Raw genomic sequence first — 16,162 nt, forward strand, 5'->3', positions numbered from 1 at the left:
GTGTACATTAACAAAACAGTAAGAGGAAATCCACAACCTTCACATGTGGAACTTCTCAAAAAAAGTCCCTCAGCCTGAAATGAACTTGCAGATTTGAGCAGAAACTAAATGTTATCAAAGAACGACTAACCAGCTCCTTTAGCCCCTTTAAGACGGGAGGTGTGACGACATAATGATCCTTCAGACGGTTTTCATAGAAGGCAATAAGCACTTCCACTGTGGAGAAGAACAGGAAGAAATGCTGAGTGCTGATCGCCCCTTGACACGAATAAGCGTCATCGTAAGACATATATGAATATAAAATGTAGTTATTTGAGTGCATTTTTGATTTGTCACTTTGCAAGAAGCTGTGCAATGCCGGCACAGTATATGGAAGGAGAAAGGTGTACCTTCTCTCTCTGTAAGCTCTCTATAGCACTCCTGCAAAACCTCAGAGAGCAGAAGGACTCCTCGGGCTCGAGTGTGAGGCTGAGAACTGGTCAGACTGGACCTTTAACAGGAAAGGTAATGAAGATGGAAGTTGATATTAGATAGGAATATAATTGCAAACTCTGGCTGGTTCGGGCTGATATTTTCCCCTGACATGACGATGAACACAGCTTACCCCAGTGCTTCCACCAGCTGCAGAACTGTAAACTTCCCATCTTTGACACCTGAACAAAACAAACAAACAAACAAATAAGTTTAGTGAAGTGAAGTGATGAGCTACAGCAATGCAAGAACACGCATGCTCTAACTCTAGTAGTTGTACCAGGTTATAATTCAAAGGTAAGGCCACAGGGTTCATTGACAGGCTACCTTACACAAACTCAGCAGCTAGCAACCAGCATGTGCTTTAACCACTACGAACTAGCATCAAATTAAGAGTCCTTGTGAAGTGGCAATGTGTTCAAACTCGATGTATACATTCAGAGTGTGCATTTACATCGACAAAATGAGTAAATATATTTTCACAGCGAATGCTTACTCTTTATCTTGCGGTAATAACACTACACAGGATGTTGTGGCGCTAAGTTAGCTAGTTAACCATCACGCCTCGCTGCGCATCCTCGGAGAGCAGCTCTACAGCCTCTCCGGTGTTACTCTTATGAAAAATGTCACCGGCAAACCGCGACGAAAGCCTTTTACCTTTTGCTGCATCTTTGGCCTTGCTGTCCTGCAGTCCAGACACAAATTCCTCCACCAGAGACAGCGCCAAGGTACTGTCCGCTGCCATCGTGTCCCTGTAACTACTTCACTGGCACTACGCATGCGCGAAAACTTTAGGTGAATCGCGAAAAGCGATTGGTTTTAGATTATATCTGATAAAAATAAAACCGTTAAAACCAGTATAATATTATTTCCACACGTTTTTCACATTTATAGAAATGGTGGAAGAAAATCTTCAATATTATTTTTCCTTTAATGCTGCATTCAAGTACTGTCCGAACAATGCATTACAAATACTAGAACTAGTACGTCCTCTCCCTTCCACTAAAGTTTTGCTTTTCAAGAGGTTCCAATTAATTACTACCAGTATGATTTCAAGTAAGAGTATTGACATTAGAAGAACGTGTATCTGTTATATGATAACTCCGCTGTACAAATTAATTTGCGGACTCCTCCGTTCATAATTGCGTCAAGTCCCGACGCAATAGAAACCAACACCTGGCTGGATGCTTTTGCGCAAGCGTAAAGAAAAAAGTTCGGCGGCGCTAGCAGACTGCCGCTGGTCACCTTTCACCAGCGAAGTAGGGAGAAATTTTTAGGGGGGCTATTTAAAGAAAACACTGTACCGAGCTAGTCAAAGAACTGAAGTACTCCTTCGTACGGCGGACAGAGGGAGACTGTAATGACCCGCTGCGTTTGTCAGAGACGGAAGATGCGGGGAAATGATATCGTGCGCGCGGAAGTTTGTGTTTACTTACGCCGTGGTAGCTAGCGTGTTGGCCCTGTTAGCCTGTTAGCGAGAAAGGTGCGCTGTGTCTGGACGGGTTAATAGCAACACTTACAAGTCAGCCCAGCTACGTTAAACAGTAGAAACATACTGTATATATCCTGAAGCTAACAACGAGCTGGTGGCAGATGCTGGGGATTGCTCAAACTCTTGAAACATTGGTGCGGGCCACGAGCCGTGAACTCTGCGTGCGCGTGTCAACACGCAGGCAGAAGTTATTTACAAAGAGGGCACTTTAAGCCCTAATCTCAAACGTATAGACCTGCAAAACGTGATTTAAATATTAACTGCCGCCCTCAGTGCGGTTACGAATGACATATCAGGCTTGCGTCCCTGTGCGTGAAAACCATCCTCCTCATCGGACCTAGTACATCGTCCTCGTCCGCAATGGGGCCCCTGTTTAGCCAGTGAGACCCGTAAAAGCGATCTGGAGCCCGTTAGCCATGGGGGGATGTATGGGCAGATACTTGGAAGGCTGGGAAGACTCGCAGAGTCGGGGCTCCTCCAGGAACGGTGGACGAGGAGGTAAGGCAACATTGTGTGGATGTTGTATTAATATGCGGAGAGGTTTCTTTGAAATATAAGAGCTGGAAACTTAAAGTCATACAGCAACAGTGTCTCTGTCCGTTGATGATCAGTGATGCCAAAAAAGAGAAATATTTCGGCGTTGATAGTTTTGTGTTGCTATAACAATAGCAGGTTCAGATTTATCTGAGAGTGCATTTCTGGCCACCACTTGTGATTCGCATCCCTTTTTTGTGTCGTGGCTGCTGTTAAACAGAGGTCGATACCTCTGTTTAACAGCAGCCACGAGAGGGCAGGTGCACGAAATCTCCATTCACGATTCCTCACACACATCAGGAAACTGGATTCTGCTGTAGCTGTCTGACTTTGATGTGTGCCTCTTCTGTATCAGTAAAAAAGGGCTTGATTCTTTAGCTTTGACGAGGTAGTTTTTCATCTTATCAGTTCAGACTGGTGAAGCTGTATATTCAGATAACATCTGTACCAAAGTTGATGACAGTAAGCTCGTTGGGTGATTTTCGTATATTAAAATCTAGGGCGTAAGCTCTGTGTTGTGGTTACTGTAACAGCCAGCTACGTTACATTAATTCCAGAAGTTGCTCTCTTTTCACATCAGTTTATGTCTGTTGGTTACGGACTTTCCTGGAAGTTAACATAATAATAAACTGCTACTTTGTTAATCAAACTAAAGTTAACCATCAACACACAGGCGCAGTGCAGCTGAATTATTAGACACTGGGAACTTCTACTTTTCCAGAAAACAATGGTGATTATATTTTGTGTGACCTTGTTATGATACAGTCATTATTGGGAGATTAGGGCTTTACAGCCTGGCAGGTTCATGAATGGGGGTCACGTAAACATTTTGGGATGGGAAAAGACTTTCCAGCTTTTTCATATTTCTGTCATATTGCTTTAAAAGCATGCTCGGTTGTGTGACTACAGTGCAAGCACACTTGAGCTCAGTGTTTGCCTTAGAGTGGCTGCTCAGGAAACTAAATGTCTGTTATTCATTTGGATGCAGGTTCTGTCCCCTTGATTTGTTACTGCTGGAAAGTTTTTCAGTCCGCCTTTTTCCAGTGGGAATTGTCTCCAGTTTGCATCAGAAAGATGGGAGGTTTTGAAGATGGAGTCCAACTTTCGCCATATAAAAAAGGGCGTTGTTTGAATAGACTTTCTGACCCCTGCTTATGGAGTTGCATCCTAAAATTAGACTCTAACATAGATTTTTGATGCCAATATGACCTTCAAGGTAAGTTTCTTTGTCGTGTGCCAGAGTAGCTATTTAAAGTTAAAGCTGTCAGAGCCAAGATACCCAGGCTTTCTGGCAGTGGCTCATGTTGATTTCCCAACTTGATTAGACTCAACACGCTCCCTTTGCTAGACAAGGCTTCGATCAAGAACAAGTCACATCATGCCCCGCTGTATCAGTGACTGAGACTGATACTGACTGTAACTCTGTTACATACATGCTCATAAAGAAACCCCATTTGATAAGAGGAAGAATTGGATAGCTCATATGGGATCTCAATTTTTTCGTTTGTTCCAATTTTGTTTGGATAAGAGCTCACTAATTTGTGTTACTATGTTCGTGTTAGGTCTGCCTACCACACGCTTAAAGGAACAAAAAGGAGTCTCGTTTGCATTGTGATGCTGAGAAAAATAATGGAAGAACATGTTTGGACTTTAAATAAAGATCAGCAGAAACCCGTTATAAGATAGTAACGCATTTAGAAGCAGCATGGATGTAACTGAAAGGTGATTAGAAATGCACAATTTCCAGTTTATTTTAAATATTGATTTTTAAAAAGTCAAATATCAATCAGGCTATAAGAGTATACAAAACCTGCTGAATATATATGCACAAGGTTCGCTTGCTAGTTTTGTAAATCACCTAATAATAACGGTAGACTGATTAACCATGATAATGTCAAAGCTCTCAATGATTAGGATCTCAAGAATCAACAAAACAATTCACTGGAAAGTAAGCTGAACTGTAAATGAAAGTGAAACCTGCCCGTTCCAAGGTGGTCTATCTATTTTGAATGTAATTGCTTTGATTCTGACCTGGAGGCGTTCAAGTCATATTTTCACTTTATTGGCTCGTCTCGTACCGAGCAGGGTTACTGCTACATCAACACATCATCGCTCTGGTTGAACCAAACCCGTTTCACAGCTGTCTCAAGCACATTCCCATTTAAAGGGTGACCACTATTAGAGTGATCAATCCAGCATAAACAACATAAACATACACATGGACAGAAGTAATGGGCCACACCTCTTAATCTTTGAATGCAGGCTTTGTCACAACGTATATAATCAGTCACATAGTCGTGCCGTCTGCCTTTACAAACAGTTGTGTAAGAATGGGTCGCTCAAAAGAGCTCACTTAATAAGAGGATGATATTATATTAGGATGGAGTTGTGTCATGAAGGGCATCCAGCATAAAAACCTGTCAAATCCAACACGCAGAGCAACCCGCTGTGACGACCCCCTGTGGCTGTGGGAGCAGCCGAAAGTAGCTTTTAGAGGCTGACTGTATCTTTAGCTGCAGAAAGGTGAAGGAAACAAAAGTGGTGATAAGATAAGCAGTTACAGCACGTGAGTGAGTGTGCGCCAGTACGTCCTCATATTGATTTGGTCAGTGGCAATTCGGTCAATGTCATCTGGCAGCGGCGTTATCTTTGTTGCTCTTTAAAGGAAGAATGTGGACAACCACACCTTCCCCCCTGATAGTTTGCCTCATTTCAAGGGAATGTGTGCAGCTGTTAAATGTCTTTGCAGGTTCAAAGCAACATCTTGGTAAAGTAAAGCATTTGTTCCTAGCGTTAGGTAATCTTCATCAGCCACCTGTAGATGTCGGGTGTGCTGTTTTTGCAGCACAAGGAAGCCTTGTTGCTGTTTTCTGTTTTATGAGGCATTTCACCGAGTTTTTTTTTAAGACACACACACTTATCCCCATAAATTTTATTTCTGTCACTCGCGCTCTCTCACCGTACTGCAGTTTCAGCAGTATTCTCCTATAATGTGAACATTTTTGCACGCGGTCACACTCCCTATTCTTTTTCTATACAGTTTAGCTCACTGCTTATAAGTACAGACACAGTGACACTGATTCATAGGAGTGTACTGCAGCACTGCTGTTTGCCTGCGTGTATCAACCCATCCCCTCTTCTGATGAATTTTGTTAATATTCAAACTTTAAACTCCTGAGCATCTCAGTGGAAGATGAAGAGGATTAACCAGTATGAGGCCAAAGTCTCTGTTACCTTATTTGACCAAAATAAAAAAGCTTAATGACTAAGACATTATATGTGCACTACACTGCTCACATAATGTTGAGGTCCGGGCTTTGTGAAGGATAGTCTGTGACCGATAGTGTTACACGTACATATTTCCTACCCAGGTATGCTTTTACTGCATTTATAGTGTTTTTGAGATCATTGTCATGCTGAAAAATGCCAACTGTGAATCAATACCATGCAGTACCATTTGGAAAGAGATGGCACTGCTTGGCAGATTATACCCTAATGGTACTTTCCTGTGTTCATAATTCCGTTAGTTTTGAGAAGATCTCCAACATCACTGACTAAGGGGTAGTAGACTGCTTTAGACCAGGGGTAGGCATCTCCAGGCCTCAAGGGCCGGTGTCCTGCAGGTTTTAGATCTCACCCTGGGTCAACACACCTGAATCAAATGATTAGTTCATTACCAGGCTTCTGGAAAACTTCAAGACATGTTGAGGAGGTAATTTAGCCATTTAAATCAGCTGTGTTGGATCAAGGACACATCTAAAACCTGCAGGACACCGGCCCTTGAAGCCTGGAGTTGCCTACCCCTGCTGTAGACATTGCCCTTTGCACCACTCCTGACCTCATCTGTACTTACTGATAACACTTTGAACCAAAAATCTCATATCTGGATTCATCCAGCAAAGACCTTTGCCAAGTCTTTGCTGGATTGTCTGCTATTATTCTTAAGAACATGACTTTTAGACACTTAATTTGTTGTAGATGATATTCAAGGCCACTCCATTTATCTTTGGTCTTCCACCTGTCGGGTTTCCTCTTTAGGAATTAACTTTTAGGACAACATTACAATGCTGTGCCTGTCAAAATGTGTAATCTTTGGCATTGTTCATAGATTCAGCAAAAGAAATGGGTATTTCGTGCTTTGGTGACAGGCTGCTAGTAACAAAGTGCCTAAAGAAGCCATTCACAATTGGCTCTTTTCTAAGTTGCCTGTTAGGCACAAAACTGGTTCATTCCTTGAGTTAGAAGCCTTTTTGATGCTTGAATGATTTATAGGTCGTTGTTAAATGGCTTAACAACCAAACAGAAAAGGAGTAGGGTCCAAAGAAAACCTTTGCAAGACCTTCAGAAAGCCGGGAGAACTATTGCTCAAGATCCCATTAAAAATTACAAGTCTGGTTTCTTGGAAGCAAAATATAAAGAAATAAGGGCTGGCTCAAGACTTTAGAACAACCCTGTACTAACCAATAGATATAAATGCAGAATAAAGTGACACAGACTGTGGGGAGGAAAAAAACAGTTTGCAATAGCTGTAGGCAAAACTTGAAAAGAAGACATTTAAGTAGTTGTTGTTGTTGTTGTAATACAAGCCTCTTTTGTATGACGCGTTTTGCAAGTGTTACGTCACGTTGCCTCGGCAGAATGGAAACAGATAGTTGAGGATTTACAGCATGTGTTTCTTAGAAATGAGGAGGTCTTTATGGTCTACCCAAGTTTTATAGAGCCATGTTGCACAATGGAGTTTTCAATGAGCTCATGAGAGTTTGGAATCTCATAGTGCCTTTAATGTATGCAGTGTTTATTACTGATGATACTGATGCAATAAGCTTCTAAGAGCCAGCATGTTCCATGTTAAGGGCTATGTGCTACAAAATAGGAGCAGGTGGACCTGTCGGTAGCTTTTCTGAGCTGAGTGATCTGTAAACAGAGCATATAAAGACAGTGGCGGCACTATTGTAGTAATAATGCATGTGTTTTTTTTTTTGGGTTTTTTTAAGTACCATTACAGATGCTTTAAAAACACTTTTAAACTACAGAGACGGGCCGTGTCTTTAACTGCAGAAAGCTGAATGATGTAGCGTGGTGATAAGATGACTGACTACAAGGTTGAGCCCACTTGGGTGTCCTGTACACTGTGTACGTCCACGTTGACATAACTGCAATATGTCTATAGCGCACGAATGTCAAACACATCTTCACATCATGGGCGACATACAGCCTAATCAGACCAGTGATAGTCCTTTCTGTCAGTATACAGAAGTTTAACCATACATCGAATTCCTCAGATATCTTCATATTAAGGAAAGAAGTACTACAACCTTTCTTCATCATGTAGAAAAACTCACTTACTTTTGAAATTGTAAGTTAAAGAAATCTGTCACCATGACTCTGTGGAACCAGGTTGTAGATATTAGGTGTGTAAAATTACAGAAAAAAATGGTAATAATATAATATTTTTTAACCAGGACCCATAAATACATTTTTTAAAAAAGCAAAAACAAAAACATTTGTGTTGTGGGTAGTGAAAAAAAATCGACTTTTCTGCCATTTCATTCTGTATGAATTACTTATTTACCTGGTGTAGTATATATTGCCATGTAGGTTTTCATCAGTAATGCTATAAAAGTTATGAAAATAAAGCTAAAACTAGGGATGTTCCTAGTGACTAATTTCTTAGTGTACTTTTCCCCTTCATTTAGTCAACTAACTATTCTAAAATGAAGAAACAAGTTAAATTTGTCAAAAACTCTCTACACAAAGGCATTTTAAGCATTTAACACATTCTTTAATCAGTCATGGTGCTTAACTGTGCAGCACCTTGGTTATGAGCATTATGAGCATTTCATGTTCTCCAGAAAAACACTTCTTCACCTGTTGAAAATGTGACAAATTATCATCAGAAAAACAAATAAACTGTGACTGAAAAGTGTGGGACATTGTGCTGTGTGTTATGAATGATGCACGCTGTTCCATATTCATGCCAACCACTTCAATAAAAGTTTAAATCTAAAATGACAAAACGATAGAACGATAGCAATTTTTTTTTCTGTTTATCTGGAGTCGGGGCGCAGGGGCAGCAGCCTATGCAGAGAAGCCCAGACCTTGCTCTCGCCTGCAACCTGATCCGCTTAATCTGGGGAATGTTGTACCATTCCTAGGCCATCCAATAGATATAATCTCTCCAGCATATCTGGTGCCTCCTCTCAGCAAGACATGCCCGGTCACCCAGAAACCTCACCCAGAAACTGCCCGCCTTTCCTTTCGATGTGGAGTAGCAGCGGCTCTGAGCCCATCCTGAATGGCTGTACTTCTCAGGGAAAAACCATGCACCCCTGGGTGAAAGTCCATTTCCGCCGCTTGTATCCACGATTTCGTGCTTATACCTTTTAAAAGGACTAACAATATTTGTGTTAATAATAAGATCAGTCCCAAGATTGGTGCATTCATGCTGTTTCTCAACAATGATCCTCCATCTGATGGCAGATGGCTGCATAACATTTGGGACACAGCAATTAATCTGCATTGGATATCAATTCAAATGTTTTTGGCTCTCATGGACACCACAGGCCTTTTTTTTTTTTTTTTTGCTCAGTGGTAGTGAGGAACCTGCTTTGGTTTACTTGGGATTCACTCACCTTTAAATGCTAATCCTACACCAGGATTACTTGTCCTGAGCCTCCTGCACTATAGATAATTGGTCTGGAAGAAAGGCAACTCTGCATGCGAGGTGTCCCTTTTGTATGCTGTATTTTCCATCAGTCCACTCTTCAATGTGTGGCAGCTGTGACGCAGTCATTAGCAACTATAGGCAAGTTTAGTACTCAGTTTTATTGTCAAGCTTTTACGTTGATTTATAGCTTCATGTATTTTATTTCTGGACATCCGTAGCTTCAGTCAGAGGAATTTTATGCCGGCTATGATACAAACAGGTGTGGAAAATCACTGGAAGTTTCAATGATGGGTGGCTGATCCTAGCCTGTTGTCCTTATGCTTTCCCTCCAGATCAGTCAGTGTTCTCCTGGCCTAGGTGTGCTCTGTATTAATACTGAATAGTGGGAAACATGAAGGTAAGGTTACATAGACAGATCTAGAGTAAGCATACGCTTCATGGATACAGCAAACTCTGAATGACCTCCTAATTTTAGATTGAGAAGACATGTTAGGGTGGGGTAGGACGATCTTTCTCTGATGACAGCTCGAGTTTCTGTCTGGCAGTTCTGTTTATTACAGTGAGGAGATGAAAGAACAGAGTTAAGGCTGGGCTTTCCTCATTAGCCAAGCTGCCTGCTCTCTGCATTCGGCATTTACACATGATAATGAGGATTGTGAAAACGACTTCCACTGACTGTCGTGTTTGGATTCCTGTTGTTTCTTCCTCCATTTTTACAATAGTAAGAAGGGAAATAAATTGTACATGTGGGTGAATTAATCAACACTTGTTTTGTAATGAGAGGACCTCATGCTGTGTTCAAATGTTACCTTAAATTAGGTGTTTTCAGAATTCTGCCTCTGACCTTAGAATTGAGTGGGGTGTTTGTTTTATTTGTTGCGCGTTATGAGTGTGAAACTTCAGCATTAAATTAATACACTCCTCTACCTTTACAGGGCGTAACGAGCCTCTGAAAAAAGATCGTCCCAAATGGAAGAGTGACTACCCGATGACGGAGGGCCAGCTACGGAGCAAGCGGGATGAGTTTTGGGACACGGCGCCGGCCTTCGAGGGCCGCAAGGAAATCTGGGATGCTCTGAAAGCAGCCGCTGTGGCCTTGGAGTGTAACGACCATGAATTAGCTCAGGCTATAGTGGATGGAGCCAGCATCACACTGCCACACGGTGAGGAGAGAACACACACAGTATACTTATACAGTACAGTTCTCACCTCACTCTCACATAGGCTGCTTAAACCAGACTTAACTTACAATGTGACCTGTTTTTCTGTGGCATCTTCTCAGGTACCCTGACAGAGTGTTACGATGAACTTGGGAACCGCTACCAGCTGCCCGTCTACTGCCTGGCACCACCCATCAACCTCATCTCAGAGCGTAGTGACGAAGACCCCAGCGACAGCCCTGAACCCCCAGCAGCATCCAAGAAGGAATTCCAGCTCAAGGTACCACGACTAGTACATCTCCTTTAAGACACGGGTCACGTTACCAACTGATTAGGACTAAATGGTGTCATCTGCATATTAATCCACACTGTAAACACTGTACTCAATGTAATCAAATAGATGTACTGGTCTAATATTAATTCAGAGTAACTGATTAAGTTTAGACGAATATTCAGTTGGGTGTATTAGTAACTCAAGAGGCAATGGTTGCCTCAGTCTTTGTTTTGGGGTTTTCCTTAAAGTTTGCATAAAAAACTAAATATGTAAATCTCCACACAGTCATGCCAAAACTACAGTTCCAAGGTTTTGCATATCAGAACATGCTAAAAAGTGATCTAGTCCTCGAGCAAGTCATAAAAACTGATAGAATTGACTTTTTATACTGCCATTAATCATGCAATAAAAAAATGCAGAAACAGTGTGTGAAATGCTGAGTACACCCTTACTGCTTCCACAACAATTAAGGGGGTAGATAGCAGCCAGGTGCTAGTGATTTGAATGGATTTGTTTGCTGGTCAGCAAGTGTGAGCACTTCTATAAAAGCAGAAGTTTTAGTAGTTTGCTATTCTGGAGCATTCAGGTGTGTGTCGACACAGTTCCAGACAGAAAAGACAGCATTATTCGTACCTACAGTTCATTTAGTCTGCTCCAAATCAGTTGATGACTTTGTAAACTTGTAGCTTTTGCTTGTATTTTGGTTTCTTTTTGCACACAGAAAAATCTATATTAATTCCAAGTGAACCAAAATGTTTCACTGCAAGTCAAGTGAGAGTGTTCAGTTTGCTGATTGGCCAGATGTGTCTGAGGTGAGAACAACTAAAGTAAATACAAGAAGAACGTGCTGTGCTCCCGACTATTGAACATGACCATGAAGAATTTGCAATCACGTCACAACTAGTTGTCTGTATAGACTTTTGTACATCTATAGTACCTTGCCTCATCCCAGAATACAAAGCATACAAGGGTCCAGGAAGATTTTAGCTCAAGCCTACAGCATTTGCACCGTAAAGAAAGTGTTCTGGAGTTCATTTGGAACCACACCAAGACCAGCTCCTCCACAGTGGTGTGGTTGTTTTTGTCCGCACCCAAGTGCGATTACCGTGGTCACACCTGCACAAACGAACCGCAAGGGGGAAAACGAACCAGTTCAATTTAAATGGACCAAACACTGCAGATATGAAAACACCCTAAGAGAAACAACAATTGCTTCCACCTGTGTGGGAAGGGTTATGAGGCCATTCTCAGTGACAAAGATGACTCTCACGTGGAAAACAATTATGTCAGCCACCATTCTTCCCAGCAGTGGAAGTTACAGAAAATCCCCCCCACTTCTCAGACTCTGCAGCCCTACTTTAACATTTAACATGCTGAAGTGAACTGTTAAAGTTCTTGACAGAACAACTAGACAAAGACTGAACAAAGTCTCTTCTCTCTAAAAAGAACAAAACAGCATGTCTTAGGTTTCAAGAATTGATAAAGTCTAGGTATTTTTTTTATTCTGATATGGAAAATCTTAATATTAGTAGAGTGTGACTACATCTGGGTCAAATCATCATTAATGTTGTGGCTGTGCTTCTCCTGATTAATTGTTAAACTGCTGCAGATTGACAGGCTCTGGGAAAGTTGATGTAGTTACACATTACTCTGTTTTTGTGTTAGCTAGCTGTTTGAGCCGGTTTATCAGCAGCTGGTTTCACCTTTGGACAGAAAAACAGATTTCATCCAACATTTACTTCCTGTGGTTATGAGTCATATCCTCATATGTGCCTAATAAGTGCAAACAGATGCTAGAGAAGCTTATGTACTAACATTCATGCAGCTTTTGACATTTATTAAGACTTCTTACGGGGTTAAAACTGTAAAATGCCAACACAAAACAAGCCACGGACCAGTTTTTGAGTTCTTTGCATTTGGAACTTGGCTCACCTCTCCATGCAGCATTGTTAGCTCACTCTTCTGCTCTCTGCTCCCCTGTAGGTGCGGCTGTCCACAGGAAAGGACTTGCGTCTCAGCGTCAGCATGGTTGACACCATAGGCCAGCTGAAGAAGCAACTGCAAGCTCAGGAAGACATCGACGCCGTTCACCAGCGCTGGTTCTTCTCCGGGAAGCTGCTCACGGACAAGACACGGCTGCAAGACACTAAGATCCAGAAGGACTTTGTGATCCAGGTCATCGTCAACCCACAGGCACTCCAAGCCCCCAAACCATCACCACCGACAACCACCGCCTCCTCTCCTGTGCCCGAGTAACCGAGGACCGTCAGAGGAGCGATGCAGTCTGTGATGGACCAGAGGTGCCTCCCAATGCTGGATAACTTATTCTTCTTGACAAAAGCTACTGTTACTGAAAGAGAAATAAACTGTGAGGGTGAAACAAACAAAAACAGACAAAGAAGAAACTGAAAAGTGCTGCTTTTTTCCCCTTTTTTCTAAATGTCCCTGTGTGTGCACGTGTGTGTTTTTTGGGGGGGATCTGCTGAGTCGTTCCAGTCATCACACTAACCAGAGATGCCTGTCATCGTTGCATATTAAAGCAGAGCTCCTCGCGCTGGTGTGCAAGCCTTTTCTCAGTGCACAGAACGTGCACATCAGAGCTGCACATGCAGACTCTGCCTTTGCCCTTTAGCCTGCTAACACAGTGCCAACAGAGGAACTGCAGAGGCGTTGGTTCTAGAGCGAATTTCTGCTATGACACCTATAAACTCAGCACTGTTGCTCTCTTTCTCCTCCACAGAAACAGGAAAGGAAAGCAGGAAAAAAGAAACGTGCTGAATATTCTTCTTTTTTTTTTTTCCTTTCCCTTACTGAGGAAATAAAGTCAACTGGGCTTTTTTTGCACATTTAAAGATTAGTACTATACTTTTGTGGTAGTTTGTGTGCCTTCTACAAGACAAAAGGGGGGGGGGGTAATCACTGCAATTTTACTGTTGGGCTAATATATCTTCTTTTTTTTGTTTGTTTTTTTTAGATTCAGGAACTTTTAGATGGACCTAAGCTATAAGTGTTGCCTTTATTTCTTTTAAAAGATTTCGTAAGTCTTGCGGACAGAAGAGAATGGTTGTGTGTGTGTGTTTGTGTGGAGGGGGTGTGCGACAAGATTACGAAGCTGACCCATATGATGCATTGAGAGTCGAGACTGGACTAAAAGTCATAGCTTAAGTGGTTAATGTCATTGATTTAAGGGAAAGCGGAATTCCCTTGAAAAAAGTGTCGTCTTAACCGCTGCGTTGCTGACTGCGCAGTGACGCCCTGACCAGCAGGAGGGAGCAGCACAGGCCTTATTAAATTTGATCAGATCAGTTGTTTATGGTCACTTGTTTTGTTTTGTTTTTCCCCTTCCACCACCGGATGAATGTAAATCCATCTTTTTTTGCTCTCGATGTGGTCTGGTAATGTTGAACAATAAAAGAAAGAAAGGAGGGGAAAAAGGGCATTTTCTCTTCACCAGCAGGTATGATACGGAGCGGCGAGTGAAAACAAAAAGCTCAAGCTGATTCCTTTTTTTTTTTTTCTTTTTTTTTTCTCCCTTCAGTAAAACTGGCCATACTGGTGATCCCCTACATATCATGACTGTTGCTTACAAGCACACCCCAGGGATTTCCACACGATGTCCAGTTTGCTTCTCATGTAAAAGCAGTTGTTTAAGGCCTTCTGTGTGGCAGGAAGGCCCCACAGAGTGATTTAAAAAAAAAAAAAAAGGTGAATTTAGGAACTAAGCATTCATTTTGCATATAGCAAACTCAGCGTATGGCAGTAGGCGAGGTATGGTCTTAAGCAGGCAGGGAAAGGGAAATGCAGCATGCTGCTTTATGGGATTTTTTTTTTTAGGGGGGTACTAATACTGCTGGAGTTTTCCTTTAACAAGTTTTAATTTAATCATATTTTCACAGATCTGACTGGAAAGCTAAAAATAAAACCAACCAAAATCTGTGCTTCAAGGCGAGAATGTTTTTTTTTCTGTGGTGGCTTTCCTGTAAGCTGGTGTCGATTCAGAGAACAAGGAGAGGTTTTTTCGAGCTTGTTTGTCTGTCTTAGTTTCACACTGAGCGGTGAGCACGCACTGCCTGTTTTCTTTACATCATAGCACATCTGTTAGTGTTCATGCCCCGACTCTAACCGGCTCTTGAAGAGCAACAATAATTGTTTGGAGGGAAGAGAGCCATCAGGTTTGTCGCCAGCCGCAGCGGTCACCAGAGGAAACAAACGAGTGAGATGTGATATCTGTATGTAAATCTGCAGACGAGCTGCAAGATCTTTGGCAGTGGAACATTTTCACTTTTTATTTATAGCTGCTAGCAGTCCAGAGTTCACTCGACTTCGCTCACCTTAAGCAGCCTTTGTTTGTATGTACCCGTGGAGAGCATTAGCTATCATCTGGGAACTTTTTAAATTTAACAGTATTCATAAGTGATGACCAGTGCACAAAATAAGCTTGGCTGATGCTGGAATCCCTGAAAAATTAGATGTTGTCCCCAGAGGCTGGACTCCCAGATTGATGAGCTACAAACAAAACAGCCCCACATTCATCCCCCTCATGCTGGACCATCTGAATCCACTTTAAACCTCTGTGGCTGTGTTCACACTGGAGCTCAGTGAAGATGATTTTGCCTGAATAATAGCCATGGATCTCTCGGTGTGAAAAACACCGTGCTTTATTATCACAATCACCCTTTCTTGTATTTGCAATCAGAGATATGAGACTGCTTTCCTGAGCAGTGTGTTTGCACAAGAGTCTGTTTGTATGGGAGGAAAAATAAAAGCCATAATCCTGATCATGACATTTATGTCACTGCGTAGCACACCCCAGCTGATTTTCTTTTCTTCAGTGACTCATTTCAAACTCAAAGTGCATTTAAGCTACATTTTTTTTTTCTGTTGTCCTGTTTCTGCACACAAAGGAGGAAAGCCAAAGATACAAGAGCACTCTGTGCATCAGTTCCAGGTCACGTTGCAGAATAACGCATCAGCTGGTTCACTGTCACAAACGCCCACAGCTGGACGAGCTTTGTTTTCATTCTCCGCTCCTGTTGCACAAATATCCTGCATCATCAGCATCGTGGAGGTAATGAAACTGACCTGAGCCACAGCAGCAGTTCACCACATCAAGATGATGTTCCTTCTCTCTTTGTCTAGCCACTTTTCAGCCTTGTGGTTCATTAACTTGTGTGTGTTTTAAGGATGTTTTTCTTTCCTCCTTCACCTTTTACCTGTGGTTCCTAAAGGGATATGTTTTGTAACTATCGTATGCAAACTTGAACAAGCGTTTGTCTCTGTATGTGCAATACAATAGACATAGACCTCATCAGTTTCGTGTCTGATTTCTGCTTTTGCTGATATCCAACAGCACCAGCCATGAGTATTGTCAAAAGGTACAATCTGCAGTGCTGCAATCACCTGTGTTTGTGTTGTCTCTTTAAAATGTGTTGCTAGCTGTCGCCTTGACCGCCCCGTCCCCACGGGCTCTTAATATTTCTAGAGTAAATATCTAAAGATTAAAATTTGCCTACACAGTTTCATTTTAGTGTCCATTTAGCATTCTGCGGCGCTCATCTCGGCCG

At 42.0% G+C, this 16,162-nt stretch overlaps 2 protein-coding genes across 3 annotated transcripts in view; one reads left to right on the top strand and one right to left on the bottom strand.

Moving 5' to 3' along the window:
• The window catches only part of mms19 (MMS19 homolog, cytosolic iron-sulfur assembly component), a 17,352-nt gene extending 16,092 nt beyond the window's left edge, over positions 1-1,260 (bottom strand). The window contains exons 1-4 of the mRNA XM_005938021.3: positions 1,129-1,260; positions 605-653; positions 390-490; positions 131-216 (exon numbers count right to left, since the gene is read on the bottom strand). Of these exons, the coding sequence (XP_005938083.1) occupies positions 131-216; positions 390-490; positions 605-653; positions 1,129-1,216 (324 nt within the window). The 5' untranslated portion in view covers positions 1,217-1,260. The remainder of the gene's footprint in view (positions 1-130; positions 217-389; positions 491-604; positions 654-1,128) is intronic.
• A 407-nt stretch (positions 1,261-1,667) lies between these two features.
• On the top strand, positions 1,668-15,906 carry ubtd1b (ubiquitin domain containing 1b). Of its 2 annotated transcripts, XM_005938023.2 has the most exons (5): positions 1,668-2,461; positions 9,497-9,561; positions 10,100-10,327; positions 10,447-10,604; positions 12,582-15,906. In XM_005938023.2, exons 3-5 carry the CDS (start codon positions 10,153-10,155, stop codon positions 12,852-12,854), a joined length of 606 nt encoding a protein of 201 aa, XP_005938085.1. In that variant the 5' UTR covers positions 1,668-2,461; positions 9,497-9,561; positions 10,100-10,152; the 3' UTR covers positions 12,855-15,906. The 2 variants fall into 2 exon arrangements, with proteins under 2 accessions (XP_005938085.1, XP_005938084.1); XM_005938022.3 differs by lacking the exon at positions 9,497-9,561.
• The last annotated feature ends 256 nt before the right edge of the window (positions 15,907-16,162 follow it).

Source organism: Haplochromis burtoni, unplaced genomic scaffold, assembly GCF_018398535.1.
Source record: "Haplochromis burtoni strain Fernald_Lab_line unplaced genomic scaffold, NCSU_Asbu1 Contig_242, whole genome shotgun sequence".
NCBI classification, from domain to species: domain Eukaryota; kingdom Metazoa; phylum Chordata; class Actinopteri; order Cichliformes; family Cichlidae; genus Haplochromis; species Haplochromis burtoni.